Here is a 17,015-nt window from a genome sequence, read left to right as displayed (position 1 = left end):
ATTCTCTGTATAAGTAATAATTGAATATATATGAATATATATATATGTGTATATATATACGATATACCAAACTATACCAAATACTCGTATCAACTAAACTAGACAACTAAACAACTCGGCAAGCAGAATAGCTGTCTCTACTCTCGTATCTCGTAACTACTTAGTGTATCTCCTGTCACTACGTTCTTAAGCCCCCCCCCCCCCCCCCCCCCCCCCCCCCACACACACACACACACACACAACTGTACCACTGCAGAATCTTAGACCCAAGTCTTAGTCCTATTCCTAGCCCTTGGTTGAACAACACATCCTTAAAGTAGAACACCACTCGATATACTCGTATGTTTTAGCTTTAGATCCTACTTTACACCTCCCACTATACCCCCGTAAACGTGCCGCTATGCTCTCCGCTATTGGAGCCATAGAGTTGATGTTGATGTTGATGTGGCGCCACTTGAACCCGATCTCCACTCTCCACTAAAGCTAACACACACTTGCAACGATATATAGTATATATGTATACATAAATAAGAGTGCTATATAAAAATTGAGGCCAAATCTCTCCCTATCTCTCCTAAAACTGACCCCCTTACCCCCTTACCCCCTACCGCCTTACCCCCAAAGCCTCTGACTCTGTTTGTGTTTCTGTATCAGTTTCAGTTTCGCTTGTGTTGCGTTTGCCAAATTTTCGTTTTCGTTTTACAATTTTCTGTTTCATTTTTGACACACAAATATGACATGTTGCAGCAGGACCCCCAGACACCCAGACACCCAGGAGCAGCAGCAGCACCACCACCACCGCTGAAACATACAGTGAAACAAACAGTAAAACAACCATACCTTTAGGATCCAAGGCAGGAGAACTGCCTGTGACATTGCTTTGGCTAAGAGTTTGCCCTTTCAAACTCATAAATATATTCAAATTTCTCGTTGGTTTTTTTTTGGCAAGGAGACATTGAAGAATAGCCACATCCATTCGAGATTATTATTAAAAGGAAAAGTATCAAAATCAAGATATTTCTTGACTGCTAATTCTATTAGTTTTATTAGTTCAATGGCACAGCTCTAGAAGTGAAAGGTGTCTGTATTAAGTAGATTCAAAGACTACCATGTGTTTCAGTCCATTCAAGGGAGACGTTCTGCTAAGATGATGATCCCAAAATGTATACTACAAAAGGTACTCTTAGCTATCGTATACTCCAACTTTCACAGTAGCCAGGCGACGCTCATCTGCATTTTGAAGGAGTTTTCACTGTAGATTGCGGAGCTCTCATTGCCTCTCCTTTCAGAAAGCTGCTCCTGCTGTTCACTTTGCACTGGGGTACACTCGCATTCACTTAATTATTAATTAATTAATATTTGTTCGTTTTTTTCTTGAATGTACAAGTTTCGCTCCACACACAAACACACAGATACATAGGAATAGTGCAGCAGCACAGTATTCCCCCCTACCGCAAGCCCCTCTTCCTCGTTGCCTGTGTGTGTGTGTGTGTGTGTGTGTGTGTCTGTGTGTGGGCGTATGTATCTTTTGTAAGCTCAACTCTTTTTACAGGAAAAACCATCAGTTTCTATTGCAAAGGTATTTAAAGCTGCCCCTCCACGCCCCTCTACACCCCGCCGAAACATTCCACCTTTCGCTCTCGCTCTCGCTCCCTCCCTTTCTGTCACATGCCAACAAATCAAGTACTGTAATTACACACACATATGTACATGCATAGACACACATAGATACACACAAACACACTCACCACACATGAAGAACTTCATAAAGTTTAGCATACGGCTGTGAAACCTGCGAATTGTTGCGATTTTAGCAAAGAAATGTATGGGAAAAAAAATGTAAAGAAAACATAAGAAACGGTGAAAGAGGAAGGAGAACAAAAATAATTCAAATTTCACTAGCGGTGTCACCGGTGCCACCGGTGCCCCCGGTGCCCCTCACCTTCCACAATGCCACAGTCTCAGTGTCAGCCTCTCTCTCTCTCTCCCCCCCTCCTCTATCTCTGCACTCTCCTCCAACTGCTGGTTGGAGTGTCGTCTGCCAGTGTCAGTGTCGTGCCTCCACGTGCATATTAAACACATTTTATTGTCACACACACAAGGCGACACACATACAAAAACACATACGGTTGACACTCGGTTGATGGTGAAATTTTTTGTTGTTTTTTTGTATTTTTTTTTCCTGCTCCGGCTGCCACCGCGACGGCTGCTGCGTTGTGCGTCGGCCATTTTGTGGCAACATTGCGCGTTTAATTTAAATTGCTTTGGCGTTTTCATTTCCTTTTTTTTATGTCCCACCATCTCCACCCTCCTTAGCCTTGCTGTCTCTTTCCCCCTGCCCCGGCGCGGCACCAAGAGTTTGTTGCTTTGTTCTTAGTTTCTCTTCGTCTTTTTTTTTTTAGGTTTTTATTTAAGTTTTCGCTTTGTGTTTTGTGTTTTATTTTATGCCTTTGGGAGTCATCTCTCTCTCTCTCTCTCTCTCTCTCAGTGTGTCTCACTCTCTTTATTCTGCTGTTCTTCCGGTACAGTTGTGTCGTCTTTCCAGTGGCTGACTGTGCTTAAGCTTACCCGCTCGTTCGCTTCGCGCTTTCTATCGCTCTCTCCTGCTTCCACCAGCGTCTACTAGCTCCCACGCACTCTCTGTCTCTCTCTCTTACTCTCGCTTTGTGTGTGGGTGAACTATACCTATCTCTCTCTATCGCTCGCTTTATCGCTTCGCACGATGAAAGCTGTCTCTGTTTCTGTCTCACCTGCGCTTGTCTCACCTCGCTCACTATCGCTAACCACTCGCTATCGCTACCACTCGCTATCGCTACCACTCGCTATCGCTACCACTCGCTATCTCTGTCTAACTTTTGCATTAGTCAGCCGTGTCTCACACACTCTCTGTCTCACACTCACCCTCACTCTTACTCTTACGCTGTTCTTTAGTTTTTGCTTCACCCATTGGCCGTCTCTGTCACTCTAATTAGTTGAATGTTCTCGTGTAGCTGCGTGTCGCACGCGTGAGCAGATCAAGCCATGAAATTAAGCACAAAAACTCTCTTCTGCGAATACAAAATTTATCGATTTGTCGATCATTAATCGCTCTTTTTTTCCACATCTCGATGTATATGTTTACGATACGCATAAACATATCGAATAAACTTATTTGAACTTGATATGAACCACGATTATTAATTGTACTTTTTGTGCTCTCTCTCTCTCTCTCTCTCTCTTTATCTTTCTCTCTGTAATTTCTCTCTCTCTCTCTCTCGTGTGATCTTCTCTTTCGTACACTTTGTTTCTGTGTGTACTGGATGTTTCGATTTCATTTAACAATCGCATCACATGACTTATTCTCTATCCACATGTGCAGCCTATCGCAGTACTACGAATTCTCCAAGGATCAGGACTACATCTGCTCAACGCCCTCCGACTCGGGCATGCATCTCTGCGGCAACTTTCCCCCCTACCGCAGCGGGTCCATGGTCTGCAATGGTAAGTGGTGTCCGGAGTCCGGAGTCTGGGGTTTCGGGGGTCCGGAATCCACACAGTCCGGAATCCCTCAGTCTCAATTACATTAACTTTAAAGCTAAATGAAGTGCAAATTGCGCTGTAATCAAATTTGATGGCGTTTTTAATTGCTCTCCCTCGAGGTTAATGATGAGCTTAAGTTGAGCATAAGCTGGGGGATGGGCAGACGCAGACCCCGCCCTCGAACCAGAACCAGAACCATCAGCGGGAGCATCAGGAGCAGATTCAGCAGCAGAAGCAATCACAATTACAGCGATACTCACAGCTTCCCTTCCCTCTCCTTTCCTTTTTCCATCCCGCAGAGGAGGCCAAGCTGTTCGACTTCAACGAGCCGACGAACACCTCGTGCGTCAACTGGAACCAGTATTACACAACGTGCAAACAGACCGGCGAGAATCCCTTTCAGGGCACCATTTCGTTTGACAACATTGGCATGGCCTGGGTGGCCATATTCCTGGTGAGTGCTACGGATTGACTGCACTTATTTCATTCTCATGCCCAAGGAACAAGTAATGTAATTAGAGTGTAATGTGCATAAGGTCCTTTTTTTGCATTAGAGTAGTCTTCACGGCGATCGAAATCAGCTTTAGCAGCGGATGATTTGTTCAACAAGTGCTGAGCAATCGCGAACATTTATCAACATGATGCATGACTCGTGTTCTCTCTCACACGAGAAAGTGGAAATTTAGGGAACTGTCATACGATTCCTCTCTCTCGCTTCTTCCCCGTCCATCCGATTCCCAATTAGTGTTCAACTTTGTTCAACAAATACGAACAGCAACCAGAGGAGGAACGAGGCAGACGAACAATGTTGCATGTTAATTCGGTGTCAACTCCGCTATGGTGGCATCGCGTTAACAAAGCATCCTGGGAGGGACAGGGACAGGACAAGGGGGACCTCGACCTCGCTGCTGTATTCATAGCAGCGCATCGTTTACAGGGTGCGAAAACTTTACCAATCCCATTTCCATTGCCAGGAAAGGAGGGAAAGTGATATTGGGTTCGCAGTTATATGCGTCGTGATAGCCCACAGAATTCGAGCAGCTTCCTTTCGCTAATTATGGGGGCCCTCACGTTTCAGGCATTAATTGATATGCCAATTAGAGAGGGCGCACACCGCACACCGCACACTGCACACTGCGAGCGATTCAGTCCATTGATATGCAGGTCGAACGATCTAATTAATTCCAAATCAAGTGCACATTAAGCTTTGAAGCTGCCAACTGCTGAGGGGCGCTGAGTGGTTACCGGATAGCATAGGAATGGGCATGGACTACGACACATACGTCAGTCGGCTACCAGTTAGAGCTCACTGTTTGGCTCTTACGTTGGAGAAGAGGGTACCATTTGGCTACAAAAAAATAGGATTACTCAGGATAAGTGGGTCCCCCCACATAGATCAGGCCGGGTCAACTGTGGGCTGAAGATTAGCCATGCGGGATGGGCTTTGTTTTAGTTGTAGGGAGATTTCAACAGGTAATGTTTACCCCATCCGTAAACCCATACCATTCGATGCGATCCCAGGCGCTCCTGAACACAAGTATCGCAGCACATTACACATACGTGACGTGGTCCAGAAGGCCAAAAGGCAATCCTAATTGCTCCGTCCACGCCTGACCACGCCCGGACCATGCCACACTGTGGCACGGCACGGCACGGCACGGCGCAGCACGCCCCTTGGCAGCAAGGCATTATGGTAGGACAGAGCAGGGCAGGGGCAGTGGCAGGGGCAGGGGCAGGGGCTGTGACGAGAACAATAAAAGCCAGCTAAACGCCTGGATATGCGCCCGTACATTTAACCTCAATTTTATATCTGCGTTCAAGTATCTATGTGTATTGCATCCCTGTGTGTGTGAGTATGTGTACGCTAATTATGGTGAAATATTTGTTGGATTTGCAGGTCATCTCGCTGGAGGGCTGGACGGACATAATGTATTACGTGCAGGATGCGCACAGCTTTTGGGATTGGATCTACTTTGTGCTGCTGATTGTGGTGAGTGCTATCCTCGGTGCTGTCCGTAGCTGTGCGGAGCGGTGCGAGCCCCTACTTTGATCACGAGCTGAATATTCAATGGGGGCCGGGGGTCTGGGTCTGTCCACATTCTGCTGGCCGGGCTAATTGAGCTGAAGCTGAAGCGAAGCGGGATTGCTGGATTGCCGGCTCCGAAAGTATTCTAAAGCAATTTGCCAATGTAAATAAGTAAATTACTTTTCAACTATAACAAAAAAAAACACATACACACAAAGACCGACAGGGAGGCAGACAGACAGCCCCGAAAAGTTTGCATACACCGCCAAAACAAAAAATATAATTATTTTAGATCCGTTGCCAAAAGACAGCCAGAAATATGTGTTATTTACATGTATATTTATCGTACCGATGAAGTACAAATAATATCTATCTATTGCTATAAGAACGATCAGCGAAATACAATGTACAGCGGTATCCATTTGAAATTGATCGGAATTTTTTCGAGTGTACGATGAAGGCTTTAAAATGCATGATGCTGTTGCTCTGTCGACCAGCATCTGGCAACATGTTGAAATGCAGAGACCGGCCTCTCTCCATTGTCCCCTATCCGGGCCGCACTTTGGTCGGACTTCGAGTGGACTCCAGTCTGTTGTTGTGTCATTCGGATGGCAGGATTTGTGCTCAGGTGTCCTTGGGCCAATTAAAAGCCTTTAAGTGCATACACAGACACAGCGTACAGACGTACAGACTGAGATACAGATACAGAAAGAGACAGGAGGCAGACACAGAGACTCAGACACAGAGTCAGATACAGATACAGCTACAGATACAGATACAGATACAGCTACAATTGCAGAAGGAGGCACAGACACAGATACAGAGATACACATGAGGAAAATTTCATTATTTATGTTTGAAGTTTGCACAGTTTCCCCATTCCCTTCCCCCTTACCCTCTCTGTTTTCATTTCCTACCCCTCTCCCCTCCCTCGCCTCGTCTTTGTCGCTGTTCATTTCATGTGCAAAATGATTTTTCTCTTCCCGGCTACAACTTTTGTTATGCAAATAGTTTTCTGTAGTCTGCAGTACACTCGTACACTGTTGAGGGTTCTCGTTCTCATTCTCGTTCTCATTCTCGTTATGGATTTATACATTTTCTGCCCAGCTTTCTGCTCATACACGAAAATGCTGGCTAGAAACATTCTATCTATTCTTTGAAATATGTTTCCAATTTAAAGTTGGCCTGAAACTCGATTGCCTGTTCTTTGCTTTGAACAACTTTTTTCCCCGCAAAGTTTGTGACTTTCTCACGACGATCTGTATATATTCTATCTATGGAACAATCAACCTTAAATCATACAATCTTTAAGGGTATACAGAAAACCTAGGACAACTCGGTCGAAAGTGCGCAAGAAAATACACAAATTCACTCCATTCGATGTTATTCGATGCCTTTCAAATAAACTTTTTTTCAATGTTGGCCAACCACCGACCCCCGTACCAGCTTGGAGAAGGAACCGAGCCTTGGGTGGAGCCTGCAATCCGGCAGAAGACAGGCGCTAATTGAATTTAAGTGGATGGATTAAAATGTTTCCTCCAAAGACCCATCCTAAGCCCATCGGAGGAGGAGTGGCAGCAGAAACAAAGGCCGTGTAAAAGTTTCAGTTCGCATTTGTCGCCCGCTAGCAACGAAAATGAAAACGAAAACTTTTAAACGGAAATGCGAAAAGTTTTGCGGAAACTGCTGAGCGTCACCTGCCGATGGGTACCGTACCGGCACCGGCCTGGCCGTGCTTACATTTCACACCACGTACTACTGCCATAAACGAAATGTATGGGTATTTAATGTATGATAATACTCGGATAATATTCGGACATTGTCAATATTGAGAGCACATATTTCATATTGAGGGGTTAACAATGGGGAAACGTGAGATGTGATGCCTTGCCTAATGCCTTGTTTTATATTGCAGATCGGGTCGTTCTTTATGATCAACCTATGCTTGGTCGTCATCGCCACTCAGTTCTCCGAGACGAAGAAGCGCGAGATGGAGCGGATGCGACAGGAACGGGCACGATACACGTCCACGTCGACGCTGGCCAGCAGCACAAACAACTCGGAACCGGCCACATGCTACGCGGAGATAGTCAAATATATCGCCCATCTGTGGCGACGCTTCAAGAGACGAATGTTAAAGAAGTACAGATTATATAAGTATGCTGCTTGTACCTTTTGATTTGATTCAATTACGATTTTCGTTTGTTATTTCCGTTTCCGGTTTGAGTTCTCTCTCTCTCCCCTGACTCTTTCTCTCTCTCTCTCTCTCTAACTCTCCACCGAAAGCTCTCTTTCACGAAAAGCAAAGCTCTAGGCTTTAGTCACTTCAAAACTGATTGATTACTAACCGAAACCATTAAAGCGTGTAATTAGCGCACTAAACTCTCAGCCAGAGCGAGCTCCACACTCCACTGAGACTCTCTAACGGGGGAAAATGGATTTCCTCGATGCCCCAAGCAGTTCTTTCGAATATATACTCCCATTTTAAAGAGATGATTACCCCTTGGGATATATGTTATTCGGGGTTTATAGTTACATGTACATGCTTCCTCCATTCCATTGTGTTCCTTGGTTTCATTATATTCCTTTGATTCATTGCATTCCGTTCCTCCGTTCCTCCGTTCCACTTCTTTTGCGTTCTATTTTACATTATTTTCTTTGGTTCCATTCCTCTGTTTCATTGCATTTCAGACTATATTCCCTTGCACCTTCCATGTTCTTCTGCCAGTTGTCTATGAGACCAAATTTCTGGGCTCCCTGTCAACCATTGCACTACACCCTTTGCAGGAATTTTCATAAATCCCTTCTCCGAATTTCCATTTTATTTCTTAATTAATGCCTATTTCCCATACCCATACCCACCCACGCCCCCATCCCCACTCGCACTTTCATTCCATTCCATCGTTCGATTCCGTTTTAGTTTCCGCTTTTGGGGTACCGCACCTTCGCGGTCTTTATAATTTCTTGTTTCGATTTTGATTTATGAAAAATTCATTTAGCCCGCGCACTCGACCTGTTATGGTGTCCTTATTTTGCCACAATTCAATTTTTCCCCAATTCTCTGTTCTCTGTTTCTGGTTTGGGTTTCATTTACATTTTCATTTTGTGCAGTTGTCAGCCGTTTGTTTCTGGGTTTTTTGCATTTTTGATGACTTTTGGGTTTTTCAATTATTATTTTTTACATGCATCCGTGTGTCGCTCGCTCCGCTTACATTGTCAAAATATATACATATACGCGTAGAGCATTGCGAATGCGTAGATTAGCAGCGAGAATAGGGCTAGTCCATAGATGGATACATAGGGGCGGGGGAGCGGCTAGACTCTCTCCTGACATGTGTGAGATGTGCATCCCGTGTAGGCTACTGAGTATCTTTGGCAACCCCACATATGTTACGTATACCCCATGGATACACATGAATTGGAGTCGGGAGTATAGTTTTTGTATTAGAAGAAGGTCCCTGGAATACATTACAATATGTTGATCCAAGCTTGGTCCACCCACCCATCTCCACGCTCCCAGCTCCCACCAGCTCCACGCCACGTGCCACACAATGATGCCACACAATGACGCAAGAAACACACATACCCATGCTGAATGCCATGATGCAACATGCATTGAATGACACTGATTCCACAGCTGGAAGTCATGTTAATTTGGATCATTTGCATTTTTGTACTGCCGTTGTCCTTAGTTCATTCATTTGATTGAATTATGTAATTGCCATTGTTGTCTGTCTAATTGCTAAGCACACACACACACACACACCCAATCACCATACACCCACTCCTGGAGTTACACTTAAGCACACACACCCACACAGAGAAACAGATACACAAATCCATCTAGAGCACTAATGAGAGTGCACGTATTACACTACCCACCAACCCCCCCCGCACGTGCAACAGCCCCATCGGTTGACCCTGCCCGAGAACACCGGAACCCCAGTACCCCCAGTACCCCCAGCCCCGTAACCCCACAGAGAACACGATGTTTTGTGTACAGACATATGTGTGAATTACGCGAACTGCCAGCCAACTTGTTACTAATCAAATTTGGTTTTCCACACCACCCAAACTCCACCCAAACAACACCCAACCACCTGACCACTGTACAGGTACCAGCGGCAACAACGCAAGGAGGGACTACTGCCCAATGCCGACAACCTGACCTTTTCGCCGTCGCGCATCAAGTGCCACCATCCGAAGTGCCCCAAGTACAGTAATCGCAAGCATCCGTCCAGCATTCAGGATCAGATGATTACCGTTATGGTGCCGCTCAATTCCAACTCGAATTCCAACAACAACAACAATAATACCAACAATCACAATGGCAGCACCAACACGAATGCCACCAACAATGTGCCCAGCTGCACCACAGTGGCATTGGTGAACGGGATAAATGGCAGCACGGCCAGTGTGACCATGTCGACGGCCCAGCATCAGCAGGCCGCCCAGCAGCAGCAGCAGCAGCAGCAGCAACACTCCTCCTCCGACAACACCGAACAGTCGATGGGCGAGGCGGCCTGTGGCGGCGGCAGTATGGTCATGCCGCGCAGCTCCTCGCTGAGGAAGTCCTCTCACCACCAGCTGAAGCCCGAGGGCAGTGCCGGCGAGCAGAAGACAATACTGTTGAAGTTCCCCCAGCAGATCATGGATTCGGAGCAGCTGATTGTGAGTATCTGACAATCGATAGGCAGCATAATCATCGATCACAACAGATCACATCAGATCAGTCCATCGCACATATACACACGTTCTGGTCCGCCGGGCCACAGAATCGATTCGAACAGAAAACAGAAAACAGAAACAGCAACAGCAAATGCCACAGCCACAGAATATATTTGTACCTCCCAAAATTGCCACAAAAACAGACAAAGCTGAAAAACGATTTATCCACAAATGAAATGCCGTCAAACAAAACAAAAATGATAATAATAAAATTCTTTCATATTTGTTACAAACCTTTGCTAATCTCGTAGCTGCAGTTGGGAAATTTAGGCAAGGTACTGAACACAACAAAAATGTTTAATTAAATAAAATAAAATCAAATATCTGTAAACGTGAGAGAAGTGTGCCAGAGTGCCAGATTCGGTCCCACCGAATCCTGGAGACCCTTGCAGTAATCGTGCAGTATTTCTATTGCAATGCCATTTACCTGTGGCAAGGGTATTCAGTCGCTGCACAAATGAACAAAAAGAACTACAGAAAACCGTTGCAAAAACATATCCCGTACAAATTGTAGATATATCGAATCCCCGCATATGTCTGCATATTAAATGCCGTTGAAGTGGCTATCATTTTTTTGTCGATTGTGTATGTATACGTAGAAGTGCATTTGAATAAAAATGCAAGTACATATGTAAATACATATATAGACAGTTGATTGCCCCATTGAATTGCTGAATCTGAATCTTTTGCCCATTGTTCCCATTGTCCCATTGTGTCTCGTTTGAATGCCGATTAAATATTTATCTCATTTCGTTTTATTTTAATATGTGAAAATAATACAGTTTTTTATATTTTCAATAAGCAAAGGCGAAGACATTTCCCATATGGGAATACATTACGTACCGTACCTATCCATTAGACATTAGGAAAATAGTGGCCACAGACTGGTCTGAAATCGAAACATAAATATATTCCCGAAAAATGCATCCAATAAAAGTATTCACAATATATTAAATACTTTTACATAATTAATATTCATAATAAAGTAAATATGTCCGCTTTAAGTCGCTATCGATAAAGTAATAAAATATTTAATAACAATCTTGTCAATAGACCATATGAGGTCTGCCGTTAAAACCTAAGTCGTTTTCCCTCGAAACCATTCTGCAAGTAGTTCATCGATGTAACCTGAAGCTTTGGTTCAAGCAGTGTACCGCTGAAACCTGAAGCGCTGGTTCATTGAAGTCATATTGCAAGAAGTGCGGCGCTGAAACCTGAAGGTTTGGTCCAAGCAGTGCACCGCTGAAACCTGAAGCTTTGGTTTGTTTGCCTTTGAAATATTTTTCAAGCGGTTTATTAAAACTCTAAAACAGATCTAAAAGTATAAAAACCGTACAGCAAATGCTGTAATTAAACAGGAATAACGCTTAGTTCTCAGCTCTTTTCCAACTTTTAGCCCTCCACTAGTCGTGTGATAAGCGTAATCTTAATATTAAAAAAAAGTCTCCCCTTAATTGTCGGTTGAAGTTAAACCATACATATGTAGATATATCCTCTATTCGTCAAAGAAGCTCACACCAACGCTCTTATACCTCTGTATGTCCTGTATATCCTAGTAGCTTGTCACCTCGTTTAAAGTTATTATTCTTAATGATGATCCCAGTGAAGAGTTCCCTGTTCTTAGAGCCGAACGAACACTGACCTCCGCCGTGTGGAGAGTCCTCCCTCTCGTCCATTATCATAAATGAATGAATGAAAGATGAAGATTTGGCATTTCTAATTCTTGAATACTCTTGCATACAGAGCCATCCTTGTACCTCGGGCTTCCTTAGTCCGCCCACGTCGGCCAGCCGACGTCCGTCGGTGATGTTCAACGAGTACGTGCTGTTGCACACGCCTCCCGCCCTCAGCACGGAGCCGGCCCTGGCACCGGGTAGCGCCTCCCCAGCAGCAACAACCACCACTGTTGCCACAGTGGCGGGAACGGCAGCCGCAGCTGCAGCAGCGGCAGCGACATCATCATCACCAGCAGCATCGGCGGCCGGTCCTGGTGGCAGCCACAACCACACCAACCACAACCTGAACAACAACAACCAAAATGGGAGTGGCAGTGGCAGTGGTGCGGCGGCAGTTCCAGAGAAAAGCACCACCATATTCTCCACGGAGAAGATGACCCAGGCCGGCGATGGAAGCATCTGGCAGGTGAGTGATTGACCATCCATAAATGGCCCTCCAATTGACTAACACTCTCTGCTGTTTCCGACCAGGTGAACCTACCGCAGACCATCGGCACCATCGCCAATCCATATGCAGATTGCTCCGAGCTGGGTATACACGATGCGATGACTTGTCAAGAGCTGTTAGCATTCTCTGTGGCCTTTTCAGCGGCCTTGCCGACGGGCCAGAGCACGCTAGAGTCCTTTTACACGTCGCTGGCCCGCTGCGATCCACACACCGCTGAGGCGCTTAAGGCCCAGCACAAGCGGGCCCCGACCACTTCCCAGGCCCTAGTCTCTGTCCAGTCCCCGGGACATTTCCAGCCAGCGCCGGATCAGGCGTCGGGTGGGGCAGTGGATGCCTTCGAGCTGAACGGTGCGCCCAGCACTGTCGCAGCCGTTTCAGCGGCTGTGGGCCCCGGGGAATCGCAGGCAACCACTCATCATCGCCAGCGGAGAGAACATCACTCGCATCCCCAGCACCAGCATCAGCATCAGCACCAGCACCACCACAATAATAACAACAACAGCCACAGCAGGAACAACAATGGACATAGATCACGGGGTCACACATCCCACGGGCAGGGCCATGGGCGCGATCACGGCGGTCCCACGGGCAACTACATGGAGGACTACGCCTGCTGCTACGACCTGTATCAGAACGCCCTCTCGCCGCTGGAGGAGCGCCATCATCAGAGATCTGCGGCGATGCGCGGCCTCATCGCCGTCTACCGCTGCGTGTCACGCATCTGCAGCTACGTCCGACGCTATATCAAACGCCTGGTGGAGCACAAGTACTTCCAGCAGGGCATCCTGCTAGCCATTCTGATCAACACGCTCTCCATGGGGATCGAGTACCACAACCAGCCGCCGGAACTCACAGCCATCGTGGAGACCAGCAACATAGTCTTTTCCGGCATCTTTGCCGTCGAGATGCTGCTCAAGGTGGTGGCCGAGGGTCCCTTCCGCTACATAGCGAATGGATTCAATGTCTTTGACGGCATCATTGTCATACTTAGGTGAGGTGTCTCTCAGCGATAGTCCCAGTATCTTTCCACATAATATTGCTCCCTCGTTCCATCAGCGCCATTGAGATATGCCAACAGTTTTTGGGCAATGGAACTGGGGGCGGTGGCTCTGGTTTGTCCGTTCTGCGGACATTCCGGTTGCTCCGCATCCTCAAGCTCGTCCGCTTCATGCCGAATCTGCGGCGGCAACTATTTGTCATGCTTCGCACCATGGACAATGTGGCCGTGTTCTTCTCCCTGCTGGTACTCTTTATATTCATCTTCAGGTGAGTTCGACTGCCCTTAAAAACCAGTCCGAAGACACACGATGACACTAACACACACAAAAAAAGATAGCAAAAAAAAAATAAAAAAATAGATACACAAGAACAATACACAGATACACACAAACACAGCTAACCACCACTAACAGACACTCACAACACATATACACTATACACGAAGAAGGCGGAGATAACAAAAGATAATGAAGTAACGAAAAGAAAGAAAATTCAATCAGAGCTAATCAACGATTAATCGATTGCCGATATACGGTTATCGAACGCGAAAAACCCCAAAAACCAATACCCAAAAAAGAAGAAGAAGAAAGAAAGTAAAATCCAAGCCAGTCCCAGCCAAAAAAAAAAAAGAAATAAGGAAATGGAGCCGAAAAGTAACCCAGTATTACCACCCAATACCGATACCGATACCGATACCACCAAACAGTTCCAGCTAGTTAGCCCAGCCATAGCAAGGCGTCTATCGTCTAATTTCTAACAGTTTCTAGAGCCTCACTACGAGCATAGCTGCTTTCCAACATCAACTTTCCATATAGTTCAATCGATCCACCCCACAAGAGCCCATGAACCCCTCATATCCGACTGTGCCTCCATTTTGAAGTACAATCTCGTCTCTTAATATCCATCTTTCACAGTCAAACGAGAGAGCTTTGGGTCATTTCATCATGTAATACCCAAGCCACTCTCACTCTCTTTCTATCATTTAACCACACACACACACACACCCTCCTACTAGACCCTACCCCCCCGTCGAAATTGTGCTCTGGTACTCGTAATTACTCGTAACTGTACTTGTTTATACTATGCTTTGACACGATTATACATTCTTCCTATTTGTACCCACTGCTGCGTACCACTTGAGTAATACATATGTATTTGAGTAAAGATTTGCCTAAATATCTGTCTCTCTCTCAAATCGATCTCTCTCTCACTTACACACACATTTAAGCTCTGTCTCTCTATTACACTCTCTGTCTCTTTGCCTCTCTCAGTAACATATTTGAAACGTAATGAAGAAATGTAGTTAGCGTTACGATTTTGGTAACTTTGTAAGCAATCGATTCTCTCGTACAAGCAAGAACTGTACCCCCGTATCACTTGCTTTTGATCTCTTTCCCCCATTCATACCTCTCTCGCTCTCTTTCTCTCTCTCTCTCTCTCTCTGCCGTAAGTTGTCGTACACTTTGTCTTCTCGCTCGCTCACTTTGCATTACTCTCTCTATTTGACACACACATAAACACGATCGAGTGGATTTATTCTTTCTCTCGGTCTCTTTCTCTCTCTCCCTCTCTCTCACTCACTTGATACACCGTCAATATTCTGATTCAGTTCCGGCTCCGCGTACAATTTAAGAACTTATTCAGCTTTTAGTCAAGGATATTCGTACTCTTTTAGTCCCCCGTTTCAAATTCCAAAACCACTCACTATTTCTCTCACTCCCATTCTCACTCCAATTCAATTTCTGATCAAAATTCATTTCGTTTACTTGAGTTTTACCCAGACACACCGATACACCAACAACAGCCACAGAAACTACATTAAAATAAACAAAAACAAATTAGTTAGCCAGTTAGTTAGCCAAAAATACGCTTTATTCCAATTCAAATTAACTAAATGTGTGTCTTAGCTTCTCTTAGCGTTAACCAACACTGAAAACACAAACACACAGACCACACTCCAGAGACACTTGAAAGCTCGATCCGAAGTTTTGATTGGCTGCGAGTGAGCTTCCTTCCCCGCTTTGAGCTTTTCACACGGACACGGCACACGCACGACACAAAGACACGCAGAGACACACAAGTACAAGATCGTACGCTTAATTATTGTGTAGTTTTGCAGCCGCTGCAGTTTTGATACATACTCGTACTCGATATATACTCGATCTCTCTCTCTTTCTCTATCTCTCTCTCTCTCTCTGTCGCTATACCTTATATGATTACTCGTAATTGATATACTGTATCGTACTCGTATAACTATGGTATTGTATCAATTTCACACTCGCACACGGCCAAGAACACACAAGAACACAATACAACACACGTACACTACAAAATAATTAGCTAGTCTAGTTGCTAAAGTAAACGTAATCGAGTTTGTGTAGTTAGAATAGCAACAGCAACAGCTGCGACACAACATGCAACATGCAACATGCAACACATGAGACATGCAACACATGTAACTCTCCAGATATATTTACATACTACAACTCGTACATATCGAATATGCCACCGATTAAAGAAGTTCATGAAAATGCCGTATTTCGTATGAAATTGAAGCCAGCGTCGATGTCTGTACGAAACGACTGAAACCAAAACCGATAAACCAACTCGATAAACGACCCCTGATTAAACTCTAAAGAGAAACCTAAACCTAAACCGCAAAACAGACCACAAACCAAACCAAAATCTGAATGAATAACCCCCAAACCCCACGCCACCATCCGTCACCGTCCCACCCTCCACCGGCTATAGCTTCACCTCTCTCCACTGTCTCTGTCTCTGTCTCTCTCAGCTTGGGATTAAACTGAACCTTTGTTTCGTTTTACTTCTGTTGTAGTCCGATTGCAGTCGTGTGGGTGAGCTATGATCCTCAGAGAGGAAAGCTTTGAACCGAAAGCTGCATCCTCAAAGCCCAGCCAGCAGCCCCTCTCTATAACTCTCTCTCTCTCTCTCTCTCTCTCTATTGGAGTGTTTTCTTTTGTTTGCCGCTCGTCGCTCACCAACAGCAACACAAACACACTCTCTCTCGCTCCTTTTCTCTCGCTCTCTCTCTCTCTCTCTGTGTCTGTCTTTTTCTCTCACACTCTCTCACTCTGTCTCTTTCTTTCTTAACTCTCTCTCTCTCTATTTCTATATTTTGTCTCTCTCTCTCTCTTCGTCACACTCCACACAATTTAATAAATAAAAAAAACTTACTAAAACCAAAACCAAAACAAAATAATAATCGAATAAACTGAATACTGAAAACCGAAATTAAAATAAACTTAAATGTATGCTAAACACCAACCCAAAAAAAAAACCCAAAAAACCTCAAAAAAACACAAAAATATATAAGAATATATGTTATAATGATAATCGAAAACAAACAACAAAAAAAACCAACAACAACAATAAAATATATATATATATATATCATATTATATATCAACAAAAACAAACCATCACTTTAGTATACTCGGCATGAATCTGTTCGGATGTAAATTCTGCGAGAAAGTTAACGGAGAGATGATTTGCGATCGTAAGAATTTCGACAGCCTGCTCTGGGCGCTCGTCACAGTGT

General features: G+C 44.9%; 1 protein-coding gene across 1 annotated transcript in view; it reads left to right on the top strand.

Moving 5' to 3' along the window:
* The window catches only part of LOC6603116 (voltage-dependent T-type calcium channel subunit alpha-1G), a gene marked incomplete at its 5' end in the record, with an annotated part of 43,198 nt that overhangs the window by 11,606 nt on the left and 14,577 nt on the right, over positions 1–17,015 (top strand). The window contains 9 exons of the mRNA XM_026991334.1: positions 3,359–3,480; positions 3,819–3,973; positions 5,417–5,509; positions 7,461–7,702; positions 9,661–10,216; positions 10,525–10,548; positions 12,017–12,415; positions 12,481–13,448; positions 13,514–13,723. Of these exons, the coding sequence (XP_026847135.1) occupies positions 3,359–3,480; positions 3,819–3,973; positions 5,417–5,509; positions 7,461–7,702; positions 9,661–10,216; positions 10,525–10,548; positions 12,017–12,415; positions 12,481–13,448; positions 13,514–13,723 (2,769 nt within the window). The remainder of the gene's footprint in view (positions 1–3,358; positions 3,481–3,818; positions 3,974–5,416; positions 5,510–7,460; positions 7,703–9,660; positions 10,217–10,524; positions 10,549–12,016; positions 12,416–12,480; positions 13,449–13,513; positions 13,724–17,015) is intronic.

The sequence above is a fragment of the Drosophila persimilis genome, unplaced genomic scaffold (genome assembly GCF_003286085.1).
Source record: "Drosophila persimilis strain 14011-0111.01,24,50 unplaced genomic scaffold, DperRS2 tig00000663-arrow-arrow-pilon, whole genome shotgun sequence".
Lineage (NCBI taxonomy): Eukaryota > Metazoa > Arthropoda > Insecta > Diptera > Drosophilidae > Drosophila > Drosophila persimilis.
The sequence above is the reverse complement of the archived record's forward strand: the minus strand, read 5'-3'. Positions and strand labels throughout refer to the sequence as shown.